At 32.3% G+C, this 17,644-nt stretch overlaps 1 protein-coding gene across 3 annotated transcripts in view; it reads right to left on the bottom strand.

Moving 5' to 3' along the window:
* Positions 1–17,644, bottom strand: part of LOC137655888 (glycine receptor subunit alpha-2-like) — a 163,362-nt gene that overhangs the window by 18,433 nt on the left and 127,285 nt on the right. For 2 of the 3 annotated variants that reach the window (XM_068390109.1, XM_068390112.1), the window contains exons 6-7: positions 12,595–12,722; positions 2,509–2,591 (exon numbers count right to left, since the gene is read on the bottom strand). In XM_068390109.1, the coding sequence (XP_068246210.1) occupies positions 2,509–2,591; positions 12,595–12,722 (211 nt within the window). Of the gene's footprint in view, positions 1–2,508; positions 2,592–9,509; positions 9,593–12,594; positions 12,723–17,644 lie in introns of all 3 variants that reach the window. The other variant, XM_068390111.1, reaches the window with a different exon arrangement.

The following is a 17,644-nucleotide window of genomic DNA, read 5'->3' as shown; positions in this document are numbered from 1 at the left end:
CACTGTTTCAGGCGAAGTTTGACTTTTAGATTTTAGATACTCAATTTTTTTAGTTAATGATGACTATTGAACGCCAGTTTTATTTCGAATTTCTATATTCTCTAAAATTCATGAACCTTTTGAGTACAATTTATTTGATTTGACATGACACATCGGTTATATTAAGAGATAATTTTCATAGGATTTGAGTAAAAAAAAAGATATTGTTTACTAAACCAGCTTTGTCATATTCTAGAGAATAAGTTAAGAGATTTTTTTTTCACATATTTAACCGCAAATTTCTCATAAATAATGTTATTGATTGTAAAGTAGGATATTTTGATGTCTGGTTTTTATGGTTTTGTGTTCGTTAAAAAATTATAAATTCCTTTAATTTATCTTTGTCTTAGTGGTACATGTTTTGAGCTTATTGATATTATGTAGATTATAATTATGTTTTGGGCATGACGATATATTTGATACTATTGATAAAGATTACGTTTCTGTTTTGTGTATCATCATTCTGCATTATTATAAAGATTGTTTTTTTTCCAAGTGTATTAAGGTATGGCAATTTATAAGATAGAATTACGGTTATTTTAGATTTTTTATTTATACGCTATTCAACCAGTTCATGAAACAACTTTTTCTTTCAGTGAAACTCTGTTAATCTGTAATACTGTAATTATTTCCCTTATTCAAAATTTTTTGGAGAAAGACTTGTTTCTGGGGAAGAAGTAATATGTAAGAATTTTATGAAAAAAAATATTTACTTAAGAATATTACTCATAATCAAGCTAGCTTCCATATAGTTCGTGACACCAAGATATGCCTTTGACCCTGTGACGTATTAATTTGAAAAACTTGGTTTTAAAACATTGTTGATACTACATGAATGAAGAACAAAATTGATGTTTCTGTTGTCAGTTTATACTGACCAGAAGTTAATTATTTGCTGTTTCAGTGTTTAATAAATCGTACTAAGAAAAAGTTTCAGGCAAACACGAATAGTCACCAACAAAAACAAATGACGAAGGAGACAACGATATCAGTAAAAATGACCAATCAAAAAATATCAATACATTAACATCATTGTGAAAAGATAGACGAAAACATGTAAGACAACAACACTGTTACGTCATAACAAATGGACAGGTGGACGCACTTAACACATAAATTGAGGGCCATTTTATCCTTGTGGCTTTATTATAGTGTTCAAAATTCCAAATCAGTTCACACGATCATACATCAAGGTAATATCTTCATCCAAAATTAACTTTTATTCTAATCATGCAAGTATTTCCAGTATTGAAAATAGTATATAGGAACCTAGTATAGAAAGTCAACTAGATTATGGTTAAATGTCATTATTTATAGTGAGTTAAATTTTGATTTAACAATCCAATGGGTCATGCCAAAATCACTTCCAACACGAATAGAATATCATCTATGTGTAACCAATTAGATTGTTCATGCTTCTGGTGAAAATAAGAATACTCACAGTAAGTGATTACATATTTACATTGTGTTTAGACCTTTTATATAAAGAAATATTATAGAGGTGTGGTATATTTAGATATATAATACCGGTCTTAAGTACATAGTTTAAGGTCATCATAATCCAAAATTTTATTTTCAAGCGTAACAAATCAATAGCCTTTGCCTGGACTAGACACCGACTTAAGAAATTAAAAATGTAAATTCAATACTTAATATTATTCACAATGAAGTAGTTATTTAAAATCAAATGCAAATCCAAGCATTATTAATTATTAAAGCTGTAGTTTTTGTGTTTAGATATTCATTTCCCTTGATCTAAAATCATCCATGAAGCCGAAGTTAAAGCCATGCCGTCAAACATTTTTTTTTTCCATTAGACTATCCACAAGATGCTATTATTGCCCGTAGAAAAGCTGCATCATTTCAAATAGAAATCAGAGCTCATGACCTCACTTCAGCAGAGGAAAAGACCAGTTCTGAACTCTTCAGACCTCCTACAAGAAGCAGTATGCTGCATTTTTATAGCTAGCTATATCCCACATATTGTTCGATTCATTTACAAGTTGCTGTGCAAATGTAGATTTCTAAACTAGTATCGGCCAAACTTCTTGTGGTAAATGGCATTTCCATTTACACTCTTTGTAATAAATTCTTGTTTATTGGTTGATCTCTCTCTCTATTCTTTTAAGTCATATATTGAACTAATTGGAAAACTAGAAAATTCTTTCAACATGGTAAAGAAATGCCAAACACAAGAAAAAAAATATGTGGTGATATATATCAATTTAATTCCTAGCTATTAGTGACAAACTTTTTGCATTTTCTCAAAGCACCATACCCAAGGCAGATTTTAGTAGCTGTTACCTCTTGATTAACCAGTCAGGTGAATAATTTTGTCATGAGGAACTTGATCACATTTATTAAAACAGGAGACTCTTGGTTACGTCTTTACGTGGACCTGTGCAAATTTGGCTAAGAAGGAAATGGAAAGCAAAATAACAAAATGAACCCAACTATCCATGTACTCACAAGAGCTGATAGAAACGCCACATTCTTGTCGGTCGAAAGGATAATATTTGAACTCCATATTGCAGGATAACTTCAGCGTCACCCTGCCGGGGATGGGGAAGACCATTTTCAAAAAGATGTTTGCATTATGTGGTCGCAGAAACCAAGTCTTATTAGCTTTTGTCGCTGATTGCAGTCATTCGCCAACCATTTAGGATGACAAGAATAATAAAGGCCTATTGATTTGTGGCCTCGACCTGTTCCTCTATAGCCAGCCAATTCACGTCGTAAGCGACTCCCCTTTGGCCAGTAAATTCAGAGAAAAGGTCCTAGAAGGAAAGGGATTTGGGCGCTATGACTTCCTCCCAGTGGTTCCAATGACAATCTTTAAGAAACTTGGAGAAAACTACTCAAATATGAGTTCCGGCTATATTGGGTATATTCAATAATCTTACTAAAGGTTTTTTGTCTCCTTTTTAATTACATATTTTATTTTATTTTATTCAATTTCTACAAACGATACAACAATTATTTTTGTTTTGTTCAGTAGTCAAGTTGTAATTATTATAGTACAATTCCAAGAAATCTTAATTATTCGTGCTCTCTCTCTCTCTCTCTCTCTCTCTCTCTCTCTCTCTCTCTCTCTCTCTCTCTCTCTCTCGTTTGTTTACTTATTTTTTTTTTCACTTCCTCTTCTCTCATTCTTATTAAAAATGTTCATTATTCCATCTTTCAGCTTTTCGTTCATTCTCATAACCTCACCTCAATGATATTCATTCCCGACATTCCATTTATAACTGCTTTCAAAGCCTTTTGCCTGGCTCATATGTGTTACATATACATCCATACATATAGTGTGTGTTTGTGGCTTCATGTATATATATATATATATATATATATATATATATATATATATATATATTTGTGTGTGTATATATATATATGTATATATATATATATATATATATATGGATAGATAGATAGATATATATGTATATATATATATACTGTGTATATATATTTATATATAGTATATATATACTGTATATATATATATATATATATATATATATATATATATATATATATATATACATATTTGTTCTAAAAACCCGATAACCCTTTAAGTACTCCCTTCACAGATTTCAAAACATGCTTGTCCTGTATCTTACCACTCTTAGTTTTATTAACTTCAGGGTCTTTGAATACCGCAGGTCAGACTTATTTGTACTACTGACCAGGTACTTTACCTTCTCAAGAAGCTCGTATCCACACTTTGCAGCCTTAACGCTCTTGACCGAGTCATTCTTGATCTGTTTGGAGCGTTTCGTTTGTCAGATTGGTATTTCCATATACTTTCATTAAAAACTCTTGATTCACTCGCATTTTGCATTTATTAAATCTTTATTATCCCTCTTTCAAACTTTCTGTTATGTCATGTCTTATTTGTCTTTGTGGATATACCTGAATGGTACTCGAGTGGTATCAGTCCAGTGTTCTGTGTTGTCATCTTCTTCTCCACTGTTATCTTTACATTAAGGGGTCGGTTGCCTAATGCGCCCTCTCCAATGCCTTCTACTAAAGGCATCATCTTCCACCAAACCTCTTCTCATCATATCATCTTTCACCTTATCTCGTCATCTAATTCTCTGCCTCCCAATTGATCTTCTCCCCCTAACAGGTTCCTCCCAAGACCTCCTCACTCCATCCCAACCATCCATCCTCAATGTGTGCTCACACCATCTCAGTCATGACACTTATCATCTCTCTAATCTTTACTACATCTGCCACTCGTCTTATTTCATCATTTTCCAATCATTCAAGCAGTGATATTCCCATAATCCACCTTAGCTTTCCCATCCCTGTTTTCTCAATCTTTGCTTCCTCATTTCGTCTTAAAGCCCAAGTTTCTGATCCATACATCAACACTGGTCTTATTACTGCGATATAGATCTGGGCTATTAGCTTGATTGGCATTTTCTTAGCACGTACCACTGATGCTACCTCTCTCCACTTTCCCCATGGTGCTTTTATCCTAATCTCAACTTTAGCCTCACATCTTCCCTCCAGATTTATAGTAGATCCCAAGTATCTTTTATGTATGGCTATCCTATCCCTACTTTCCTTACTGCTCACCATAGCTTCAGTCTTATCCACATTTACCATCAAGCCACCCATTTCCAGAGTCTCTTGCCACTCTACAACCTTTCTCTGTAGTTCTTCCTCGTTTTCAGCAGTAATCACCAAATCATCTGCATAATTTGTTTAGAAATTGGAAATCTCTCACGGATTACATAATGTTTTTAGTTTTAATGATAATTAAATCAACCAGAAGCTCAATGTGATATTAGATCTGTATTAATTTAATCTTTTGAAGATTTTGAAGGTAGGCTTACCACTAGCTGGTTCTAAACTCTGAGATCCTACACAAAAACTTCAAATTGTTGGAAAAAGCTTTGTTACAAGAGCTCAAATCCATTTGTTTATAACTTCTGCTTTCTTGGTATTTTGCTGATACTCAGGAGAAACATTTTTTTTTACCCTTAATGTTATCCAGATTTAAAAATAAACGAATTGTACACTTATTTATAATGCTACTAAAATAACATTCGCTCGCGCTAAAACGAATTTTTAGTGTTAAGAATCTATGCGTAATAATTTGTTATATCAATGATTGTATGATTTTCAAGACTGTCAGTGAATTTTCAACTGTACATCAAGTTATTACATTTTAATTTTAGTACACAATTGATTACTATTCCAAGAGTGCTTCGTCGTACATTATTACACATTTCTACATGCACAGGAATTTTGTGTTTTTCTACTTTACCTGCGGTATTTATTCATGATACACTCTAAAACTTGCCAAATCTTAAAGTCTTCCTTTCGTATGTTCGTTAATAGAAGCACTAAAAATATAACAATAGTATCATAATAGTGGCGTCGCTATATTATAGATTTATTACCTGCTTTGCGAAAGTCGAGTCTACACACCCATATATATATATATATATATATATATATATATATATATATATATATATATATATATTATATATATATATATATGTATATATATATATATATATATATATATATTTATATATATACATATACAGTATATGAATATACATATATACATATATAAATGTATTTTATAATTCAGACATCTAATTCAGAAGTTGCGATTATTAGATGCATCTAACAACCATTGCATAATCCAGGTAAGTGAGCTGCTACTGTAATGATACACACTTACAGTACTCAATACTGTAAAAAGCCTAACGAAAAGATCCAGAATACTAAACATACAAGACATCCTGCACATCCCTCCATTGGGAAGACGTCGCCTTTGACGACCCCAACGCCAATCTGTGACGTTAGCACTGATAAGCCTTGACCATGGATACTTGCCCCCATGCACCGATAAGTGATTTCATCCATGGCTTCTCACACCCTTCGTACCGATCTAATGCACAGCTACTGATGAATAAGTTCATTTGGTACGGCATTACTAAGGATGCTAAGGATTGGGTACGCGCATGTGCTTCATACCAAACTTTAAAACTATATCGATGCATTGATTCAGAAGTGGGCACCTTTCCTCAATCTCAGTGTTGTTTTGTCCACATTGCCGTCAACGTAGTAGGTCCCTTACACACATCATGAGGAAACCGGTGCCTGTTTACCGTCATAGAAAGCTCCACTTGTCTTGAAGCCATCCCCATTCCAACTCCAACGTCCACTCAAGTACATATATATATATATATATATATATATATATATATATATATATATATGTGTGTGTGTGTGTATGTGTGTGTAATATATGAATATATATATATATATATATATATATATATATATATATATATGTATATATATATGTGTATATGCATGTGTATATATATCATAATCTTCATAAGCATCAGCATCAGTTGCTACTAGACCACTGCAGGACAAAAGCCTCAGACATGTCTTTCTACTCTTATCTGTTTATGGTCTTTCTATGCCAGTCTGTACCCGCAGATTTTCTTAGCTCGTTAATCCATCGATTTCTCTTCCTTCCCTTGTTTCTTTTGCAATATTTAGGGACCCATTCTGTTATTTTTAATGATCCTCTATTATTTGTCATTCTCATTGTATGTCCTGTCAATGTCCATTTCTATTTCTTACACATTAGAATATCCTCTACTTTAGTTTGCTCTCGTATCAAATGTTGCTCTTTTTATGTCTCTTGGTGTTATTCCCTTCCTTGTTCTTTCCATAGCTCCTTGAATTGTAAAAGTTATAAGTGTCTGGTTACAGTTCCAGTTTCATCAGAATAGATGTTCACCAGAACGTAACCCCGACGCTCAATCCCCCACTGTGGTGATTAGGGACAGCAGTGGCCTCCCCAGTAAACAGCTTAAACTGACTGTCCGTGGCTGGGATTGATCCGCCGCCGTGCGAATACTAGGCAAACACATTACTACTGTACTAGCTTCATAAGTGGTAACTAGCTGTAACCATCTTATGTTGTAAGGCTTTAGTAAGGCTCCAAGTTTCTGATGTATAAGTTGATACTGGTAGGACCATCTGATTAGCTATTTTTCTTTTAGGCAAAAGTGACATTTTATTTTTCATAATCTCATTTTGTTTACCAAAAGTTCTGGATCCCTTGCTTGTCTTTTTAATTTCATTCTCGTGTACTGGGGAAACACTGTCTGTCTTAAATACGTATATTTATTAATAATCTCTAGAGGCTCGTCCATAACCCTTATTTGTTGTCTCTGCCTTTTCATTGAACATTATCTCAGTTTTACTCATATTAATTTTCAGCATATATTTCTTATTTCTCTATTCAGTTCTTCTATCAGCTTTTGCAATTCCTCTCATGATTCCCTAAACAGAACGATGTTATCTGCAAATCTTATTTTGTTAAGGTATTCCCCATTAATATTGGTTCCTACATTTTCCCCAATTTGAATTTTTAAAAACTTCTAGGCATGCTCTGAATAATTTAGGAGAGATGGGGCCTTTCTGTCTAACTCTTTTCTCATTTGGAATTTTATCGCTATCTTTATGTAATTTTAGGATTGGTGTACTGCTTACATAGATGTAAAGTGTTCTAACATAAGATTCATCTATTCTTTGTCTTTGAAGTGCTTTCATTATTGCTGAAGATTTGACAGAATCAAAAGCTTCCTCGTTGTCTGTAAAGGTTATACATAATAGCTTGTCATATTATGTTAATTTTTCCATGAGCTGGTTAATTACATGTATATGGTCACTTGTTTAATACCCTCTTCTAAAGCCTGACTGCTCTCTTGGTTTAGCGAAGTTCAGCTGTCGTTTTATCGGGTCTATGATCATTGTACTTATTTTATATATTACGGAGAGTAAAGTAATTGGGCGATAATATTTCAGGTATTTCGCGTCTCCTGTTTTGTGAATTTGTATAATGATAGAGATGTGGGTATAGAGCATTATTCCAGACATTTGGTGTAAGGTTCACATAGTTTTGCCACCAAGAAATATCCTCCATTTATTATTAAATCAATTGTTAGATAATCTTCTCCTGTGTGTGTGTATTAGTGTATGCGACCTGTCATAAATGACTGTTAAATATTTAGGTATATAGGCAAAGACACCTCTCTCACCAGGGTATGACTATTCGTTCTACCACCACCCGATGGACGGGGAGAGTTAAACGTGAATATAAAGAAATATATATACAGTATATATATATATATATATATATATATATATATATATATATATATATATATATACAGTATATATGTATATATATATATATATATATATATGTATATATATTTATACGTGTGTGTATATAAAGCAAGACACTTGCTCTTTATTATGTCGGATATATATATATATATATATATATATATATATATATATATATATATATATATATATATATGTGTATATGTTTATATATATATGTGTGTATATATATATATGTATATATATATATATATATATTAATACATTAATATAAAATGATAGTTAATTATACTAATATATATAGTGATAATAAGGTAGCTGAATATGAGTTCTTTGACTTTGGTTATATATATATATATATATATATATATATATATATATATATATATATATATATATATATATATATATATATATATATATACATATATGTAATCACGAATGATGTATCTGGGGCGTCTAGAAAATCTCCTTCATCAAGTTTTCTCTATATGGCCTTGATATTGAAGTTCAATAATATCGTTCAATTATTATAGCCCTAACAAGGAGTCGCATTAAAGTGTTTCAGAACAGCTGTATAGACATGTATTAAATGGAACAACATAGCGGATAGAATATTTTTTTTATACTATTTTACCGTTCCTGCTCAAATATATAATTTTCTAAAAAGTGTCAAGTATTGATACTCCACTTGCTGGATCATTGTTAATACCACACAGTTTCTATCTATAGCACGTTGATTAGTATGAGGTGGCATTCATGCCAGTCTGCCTACCTTGAAATCATTTACTTTTGTGCACTGGTGCCAATGCAGCTACTTCGTGAAATACAGATACAGTTAAACTATTGGTTTATCATTTACGTGAGAAACTTAGAGTTTTAGCAATCTAGATTTTGCTGTGTACATTACTGATAAACATTCTGCCAGGAACCAAGAGAGGAAGTCTTTAGTCTTCTACGAGAAAAGGACAACATGGTAAAAATAAGGCTCGTTGAATGATCGTCTCACTGGTGCATTTTATTGTTATAAAACGGAAAAGTCTTGAATATGAAGGGCACGACCACCAAAAGGTATTAGTTATATATCTTGCTGATGCAAAACAAAACGGTGTCATTTACATGTTGAACAGTTTACTGATTTCAATAAAATACACCAATATGAAGAACGAAATTATAGGAGGCTTAGTATTGGAATGTATAGGACAAACAGGAGATTGGAAAGGGAGGAAAAGGACACAAGTAAAGGTCAACCTTAAGGAAGAAGGACCCTGAAAGAAATGACTACTTACAGGAGGCGAGGATTATTCCACATACTTGTTGGTCAAATGGAAAGTGCTCAAGCTTCAAGCTACAAGACAGCTTGAGGGTGATCCTGTAATACCAGGAAGTGTCCTGTCAAAAAATGGTCTACATCTCTAATCCAGTGTGATTGTTTCATTTTTATTGGGGAAAAGAAATTTGCATTAGTACATAAGATATAATTTTGTCAGTTAATGTCTTAAACATGAAGCTTTTACTTGGAAAATAAATTCAGGGCCAAAAAAATAAAAAAAATGTCTGTATGTGTGCATACATAAGCCATGTATAAGCCGTCATGATATATTGTAAGGCTACATTTTAGTAGGGAAGTTTAAAAACACATGTCATAGTCTACCAAATTTCAATATGTATGGCTGTTAATGGAGAGCGAATGATCGTAATTTTCTTACGAAGTTCCATCATCTTTTTTAGATTTTGTATCTTATGGTGTAATGTCAAACACCCGTTCGTACTGAGATGTAATTTTACCAGCTACGGTACAGAATATTAGAAATTATCAATATATATATATATATATATATATATATATATATTTGTGGGTGGGTGTGTAAGTGTGTTTGAATATGTATGTATATATATATATATATATACATGCATATATATATGTGTGTATGTATGTATTTGTATATAATACATATATATATATATATATATGTATATAGATGCATATATATATATATATATATATATATATATATATATATATATGTATATATATATATATATATATATATATATATATATATATATATATATATATACATGCATATATTTGTGGGTGGGTGTGTAAGTGTGTGTGATTTTGAATATGTATATATGTATGTGTGTATATATATATATATATATATATGTGTGTATTTATATATATATACATATAATGTGCATTTATATATGAGTACGTTACTATTGAAAGTTGAAATTTGTACCGACTCTAATTTGACATAAAATCGCTTTGAAAGAAGCCTTCCATTTGGCATGCTGTATGAACCAAGAATTGCAATACATAAAGAAAATGTTCCTGATGAAATGAAGAATGTTAAATTGTATTCCAAATGAGAAGGAATTGGTGGCATCAAATATTATTTTGAAATTTGTTTCTTTTCATAAAGTGAATAGAACCTTGCTTGCATATTTTTCTTTGTTCTTTGTGCTTCTTAAGATATAGATAGGATGTAGGAACAGATTACTTTTAGTCTAGAAAATTAGTCAAATGCCTGTTGATATTAGATGGTCTCGCTGGTATTCTTTATAAAATGGTACATTTAACACTGATTAAAGATGTGCATAGGTTGTTAAATGTTTTTAGGATATTCATGATATGGGCTATTTGAAAGCAGTTTTATGGGTCTCATCTTTCCCTCTTCTGCAAAACCAGCTTCAAAGGTAGTTCAAATGGCCTGTTGGAATTAAAAGTCAGTTAAAAGAGATTAAATATTATGTTATGAAAGTTATTTGTAAAACCAAAGAAAAGGAAGCTAAAGTTAAAGGGATAGGTAATACTTTCAATTGTCAAACCTGTAAAAGAATATAACTAAGTTAAACAGGAATCAGAATATGACAGTGGCAACTATGTCTGGAAAAAACACAAAGAAAAATCTTTATAATAATTGCTAGGTAAAAGTAAAGAATTTTACCGCAAATTATCTCATAAAAGCATGTTAACGTATAGAGGCTTGTCCATCGGTGTTTGAAAAAAGACTTATAATATTCTGCTTGAGCTAAAAAAGATGGTTTTCAATACAAATCCTGTTCAGAAAGTCACAATGGCGAAAATTCATATGAATATTATAAGTGAACCCAAAAAATGTATATTCATTAAGCTTAAGTTCTGCTGGTCAGATCTTGGGAATATACATTGCAGTAGTCAAAGACATTGAACAAGTGTAGCTAAATTGATTTGATAGATTAATATATGAATCCGTGATTGTAACTCTCACAAATATTAAGAATAACTTTAACCTCTTTTTGTTGACCTCCTTTCCTTGACCTCCTTTCGACCTTACCTGAAGAGTAAGAAAAAAAATCGTTTCAATGACAAAGTTATATCGATGAATTACCAACTGCAAGAAGAAAATCATTAGTAAATCAGTTACTGATGAATGAACAAGTGCATTTTTATTGACTTATGTAAATGAAAGTAAGGATAGATTCTATAATACAAAAAAACAACACTGAAAATTTTTTCAAACATTTCCGAAATTCGTTAGTGATAACAGTAAAAAATGCAAATAGACAGAGAGGGACTTCATATGTTTATAAGGTATTAGAATGAAGAATCCGGTAGTGAGGCGATAACCACTGCTGGCAGTATCTGTTGGATAGTGAAAAGTAACATGGTGATTAGCTGCCAGGTTCGGAGAGACCACCTAGTCGCCCTTGAGAAATTCCGAGAACTTTTTCACGTGAAAGAGATAAGAATCATGCGTCAGTTCTTACATGTCGACAGAACCTCCTATATCACAGAAGTGCTATAGAATTACTTACGTCTTATGCCATTTAGTCGTATTTTGTTTTTATTGAAAAGAAAATCAACCGGTAATTTTCTCTATAGTTTTATGGTCTTATCATCTTCCTTTTTTCATATTACTTATTTACTGAGCGTATGGTAGCGTCCTATGCAAAAGCAATAAGATTATAATTCTATGTTGTAACCATTCAAACGCCATTTTCTTGTAGTTGAAAGTAAAACTAAATGTTGTCATAATATTTCACAGAAAAAGTTCATTTATCAAAACACCAGCCGTTGACATCCATAAGTAATAATGTTCGGAAAGTATTCCTATATAACGTGTTCTGTTTCGATATTATAGACTAATGCTTTTTTCATAATTCAGTATAACAGGAATGTGATATACATGTTATTTAACGAAACGCAAATACCCTTTGGTCAAACATAATTCTTATATGTAAATTGCATGGAGACATTTTTACAAATAGAACTATCTTATCTAATTGCTGGCACTAGACCATTCTTTGATATTTTTCTAGTTTTATGCTTTCATTCGTTTAAACAAATCTAGACGTTGACCAATTCTAAGATAATAACAAACAAACCTCATGCTGTAAAGAACGTGTCCTGAAGCATTCAGTCGCAGCAGAATGTTGTTCATGGTAACTCGGTGGATTTCAGCATCCTTCACGTTGTTGAAGAACGTGTCGGGTTTCCAGATTTTGCTCTGAATCTGAAGAGAATGACGAAAAAGAAAACTAATTAGTATTTTAGATAAAAATTAAGTTTTTTTTTTTTATATGATATCCCTATTTTTAACAATAAAGGCTCGTTCGTTTGTTAACAATCACAAATAATTTGGCTTCGTAACGTTGATGATGACATAATGAAACTATTCAAAGGGAGAGAAGTACCACAAAAAAAACGTGGAGATAAAACGGCCAAACAATAGAAGTGTTTGGCTCACTAAGGTTGTCTCCGTGTCATTTATGCGAAGGAAAAAAGCTCCTAGACTGAAAAATGCAACGAAAATGTAATTAACGTCTTGAAATAAAGAGTGATCACGGTTGTTGGTACAACTCTAGATCTTCACAGAGTACCCCTTATCCACTCTACCCCTTACATCACTTACAGGACGTTGTATTGGGTACCGCACTGAAATAAGCACATTGTAATGTAAACCAACCAACCACCAAATACGAATTATTAAAGGATCTTGGCTGTTATGAGAGACATCTTACTTACACATCACAAAAGAAACAAACTGAAAGTAATGTGTCATGAATGTACAACAAAGGCTTAAGGTAAATTTAGCATAGGGTTTTTGAAAAGAATATAGGATTCGTGCCATGTTAGGCACCAAATGAAACGGCAATATATATATACATATATATATATATATATATATATATATATATATATAAATATATATATATATACATATATACATATATATACATATACATATATATATATATGTATATATATATATATATATATATATATATATATATATATATATATATATATATATATATTAATATTAAGGCTAATAATAGTATTTCATAGTAAATTGGTATGGGTTAATTTTTTCTCTTTAAAGTAATGGAACGCCGATCGTTTTTTATTCTAAAGCTTGATTATAATTTCAGTTTAGTACATCTCACATTATCATATTGTGCTTATAATTAAGTTCAAGATTTCTATAAGGAATGCTGAAAAACTGCAGAGATTACACAGCTTGAGCAAAGGAGAAAGACACCTTTGAGATGAGTTATCAATAAAAGGCTATCTAGAATCCAGTTGATAATTCTCAATGTTAACTCTAGGGAAAGAGGAATACCGTGGATACCTATACCAGATGGGAAAGGATTTGATAAGAAAAGAAAACTATTGAAAATTCGTCTTTCACTATGGAATCAGAGATACCAATTGAACCCTTTCCAAAATTACAACATGAGGAAAAGGTTGACCTAAAGCGTTATCGAGTAACTGCGAGGCAAAGCAAGAAGACAGTGTATCACCTTCCCCATAAGGATCCTGAATCACACCCCTTTGTATAGATGATGAATTTGTTACATATATATATATATATATATATATATATATATATATATATATATATATATATATATATATAATATATATATATATATATATATATGTGTGTGTGTGTATATATATGTATATATGTATGTGTGTGTATATAGATATATTCCTTTCATCATCATCATCATCATCATCATCTCCTCCTACACCTACTGACGCAAAAGGCCTCCGTTCGATTTCGCCAGTCAATTCTATCTTGAGCTTTTAAATCAATACTTCTCCATTCATCATCTCCTACTTCACGTTTCATAGTCCTCAGCCATGTAGGCCCAGGTCTTCCAACTCTTCTAGTGCCTTGTGGAGTCCAGTTGAAAGTTTGGTAAACTAATCTCTCTTGGGGAGTGTGAAGAGCATGCCTAAACCATCTCCATCTACCCCTCACCATGATCTCATCCACACATGGCACTCGGCTAATCTTTCTTATCTTTTCATTTCTAATCTTCTCCTGCCATCTAACTCCGAATATTCTTCTGAGGGCTTTGTTCTCAAAATATGTTTGATATTGTCTTATTGTCATGCCATGACTCATGTCCATACAGTAACACCGATCTCACTAAACTAATGTATAGCCTTATTTTTATATGTGATTTTAGGCAATTTAATTTCAAAATTTCAATTAACCTTCCTTGTCTGATTTGCCTTTTCAATCTTTCATTAATCTCAAATGCTAAAGATCCTGTATAAAAGATCATAGTTCCTAAATATTTAAATGATTCCATTTCGTTAATCCTTTCCCCTTTCAATGATATTTCATCTCCCGTTGCATATTCTGTTCTCATCGTCTCTGTCTTTCTTCTATTTATCTTGAGCCCAACCTCATGTGATATTCCATGCAGTCTGGTAAGCAGGTCTTGCCAGTCTTCTGGTGTTCTGCGAATAAGGACAGCGTGATCAACATACTTTAGGTCAGCTAATTTCCTGTTACCAATCCAATCCAATCCAATCCAATCCTTCTCCACCATTCAAAACTGTTCTATGCATTACAAAATCCACGAGGAGTATAAAAACATAGGTGACTACATATTCCCTTGGAGTACTCCACTGTTCACTGGAAATTTATTTCATAGGACTCCACTAATATTAACTTTGCACTTGCTATGCTCATGAACAGACTTAATCAAATTTACATATTTAAGAGGAACTCCATAATAACCAGGACTCTCCCCACAAAAGTGGCCAGTGCACACCATCAAAGGCTTTTTCATAGTCCAAAAATGCCATCAAAAGTGGATTTATATATTCTACACATTGCTGTATCCTAAAATGAAAATTTGGTCAATACAACTTTACCTTTTCTAAATCCAGCTTTTTCAATCACCTTTTTATCAATCTTTCTCTCTAGTCTTTTTAGAATGAGCATACTATATATTTTCATGACAACTGGCGTAAATGTGATGCCTCTATAATTATTGCTATCAGTCATATCTCCTTCTTTAGTCATTTTCACCAACCCTCCTAGCTCCCATTCATCAGGTTTTGCTTCTTGACGCCACATTCTACAAAATAATCTTTTAATTATTCTGAGATTCACTTCATTTTCGGCCAATATAATCTTGGCAGTTATTCCATCTTATCCAGGAGCTTTCCATCTCTTTAGTTTTTTAATGATAGCTTTGACTTCAAACACACTGAATTCATCCGTGGGCACATGAAGGTCTCACAGCTTCAAGTATATCAATCAAATTATTCCTTTCATATCTCCTATTCGTGACCTCACTAAAGTGTTCAATCCAACGTTGCCTTTTTCATATTCTGTGATAACAAATTCATCTCTCTTTTTGATGGGTATATGCTTCTTTTTCTTTGACCTAGTCGAGATTTCATTAATAATTCTATGAGCAATTCTTACACCACAGCCACTCCCTGAATTTATAGCTTTGTCAGCCTCATCTGCTTTCATGTCTAAATATTCTCTCTAGTCATTCCTGGCTTTTCTTTTGACTTCACTATCAATACTGGAATACTTGGCATGCTCTACCTTGTAATTTTCATCACTTCTTCGAAAATTTTCAACTATCAATATCTGTTTTTGTCTCCTTTTTATCGTAACCCAAGTATTATTTGATATCCATGGTTTCTCCTTGTAACTGTATGTCCCAGAACTTCACTACCAACTGACTGATAAAGATCTTAATATCACACCATTTTTCATTAATTGCCTGCTTTTCGTCTCTAAAGGGCTCTAAGACTGCAAATCGATTCCTACATTCAATTGCAAAGGTTTCTCTGTGGTCATCTTCTAGAATCTTAGTTGTATCAAACCTAGGTTTCTATTTACATTTCTGTTGGGTGCTTTCACTTTTAATTTCAGTGTGGCAATGAGGAGCAGGTGATAACTACAAATATCTGCACCTGTGTAGTTTCTTACATTATATAGCTTCTTCCCTCTTTATTAATGGCTATGTAATCTATTTAATTTTTGTAATTGCCACATGGTGAAGTCCACGTATATTTCTGTATGTCCTTTCGCTGGAAAAGAGTACCTCCAATAACAAGATTCTTTATTGAACAAAACATTATAAAATCCGCCAGATATCAGGAGTAAAAGCCGAAAAGACATCTTGTCTATCACCTTAAACCCAATCCTCCACCTTGCTGCCAGTGACTTCATCGTGATTTAGGGAGTCATTTTCTCCACACCCAAAACTTCTCGGTACTCCACCAAGTTGCTCATGCACTTATACAACTGGTGGAAAACATGGATTGCTAAGATATACCGCCTATCACACACACATATACATACACACACACACATATATATATGTATATATATATACATTATATATATATATACATTATATATATATATAAATTATATATATATATATATATATATATATATATACATTATATATATATATATATATATATATATATATATATATATGTGTGTGTGTGTGTGTGTGTGTGTGTGTGTGTGTGTGTGGATCATTAATCAAAGAGTTTAATGAAAGAAAATGGATGATACCGTGAACGATGAATTTGAATTAATAGATTATAGAATCTTACTGAAACGCGTAAGAGAAGGACAAAAGGCACGTTAACCAAAGTAAATAGCCTGCTGCCACTACAAACTTGGGTGTTATCTAACAACTGGTAATATCTACAATATTCACAATGCTCGCGACCCAGGCTGATGAAGAGTGAATACGCAGGAATATTATCGAAGACGAAAAAGAAGCACTACTATACAGCAAGAAACAGATATCATTCGAGAATCATCAGTCATGGAATAATTGTAGAGGATCCCCACATTGTCTCATCAATTTTTCAGAAGCTGCTCCTGTATGGTAGCTCGACTCTTAAGATGAGGAACAGAACCGACCCCCGAGGCCCCTAAGAATCGAGGACTAGTGTGTTTTAGAAGTTAAGATACTCTAAAAAAAAAACAGATTCATATAAAGCTGATGTGTATGGTGCTTCCACATTGAAATGGCAGTAACTGTGTCACGCGTCGAAACACATATGAATGATATTATAACGAGGAAGGATCTTAGTAACGACACTTGAGTAAAGAACAGAATTATTCGATAGAGAGGACATTAT

Source organism: Palaemon carinicauda, chromosome 16 (assembly GCF_036898095.1).
Source record: "Palaemon carinicauda isolate YSFRI2023 chromosome 16, ASM3689809v2, whole genome shotgun sequence".
NCBI lineage: Eukaryota > Metazoa > Arthropoda > Malacostraca > Decapoda > Palaemonidae > Palaemon > Palaemon carinicauda.
This window is presented reverse-complemented; position numbering and strand designations above follow the sequence as displayed.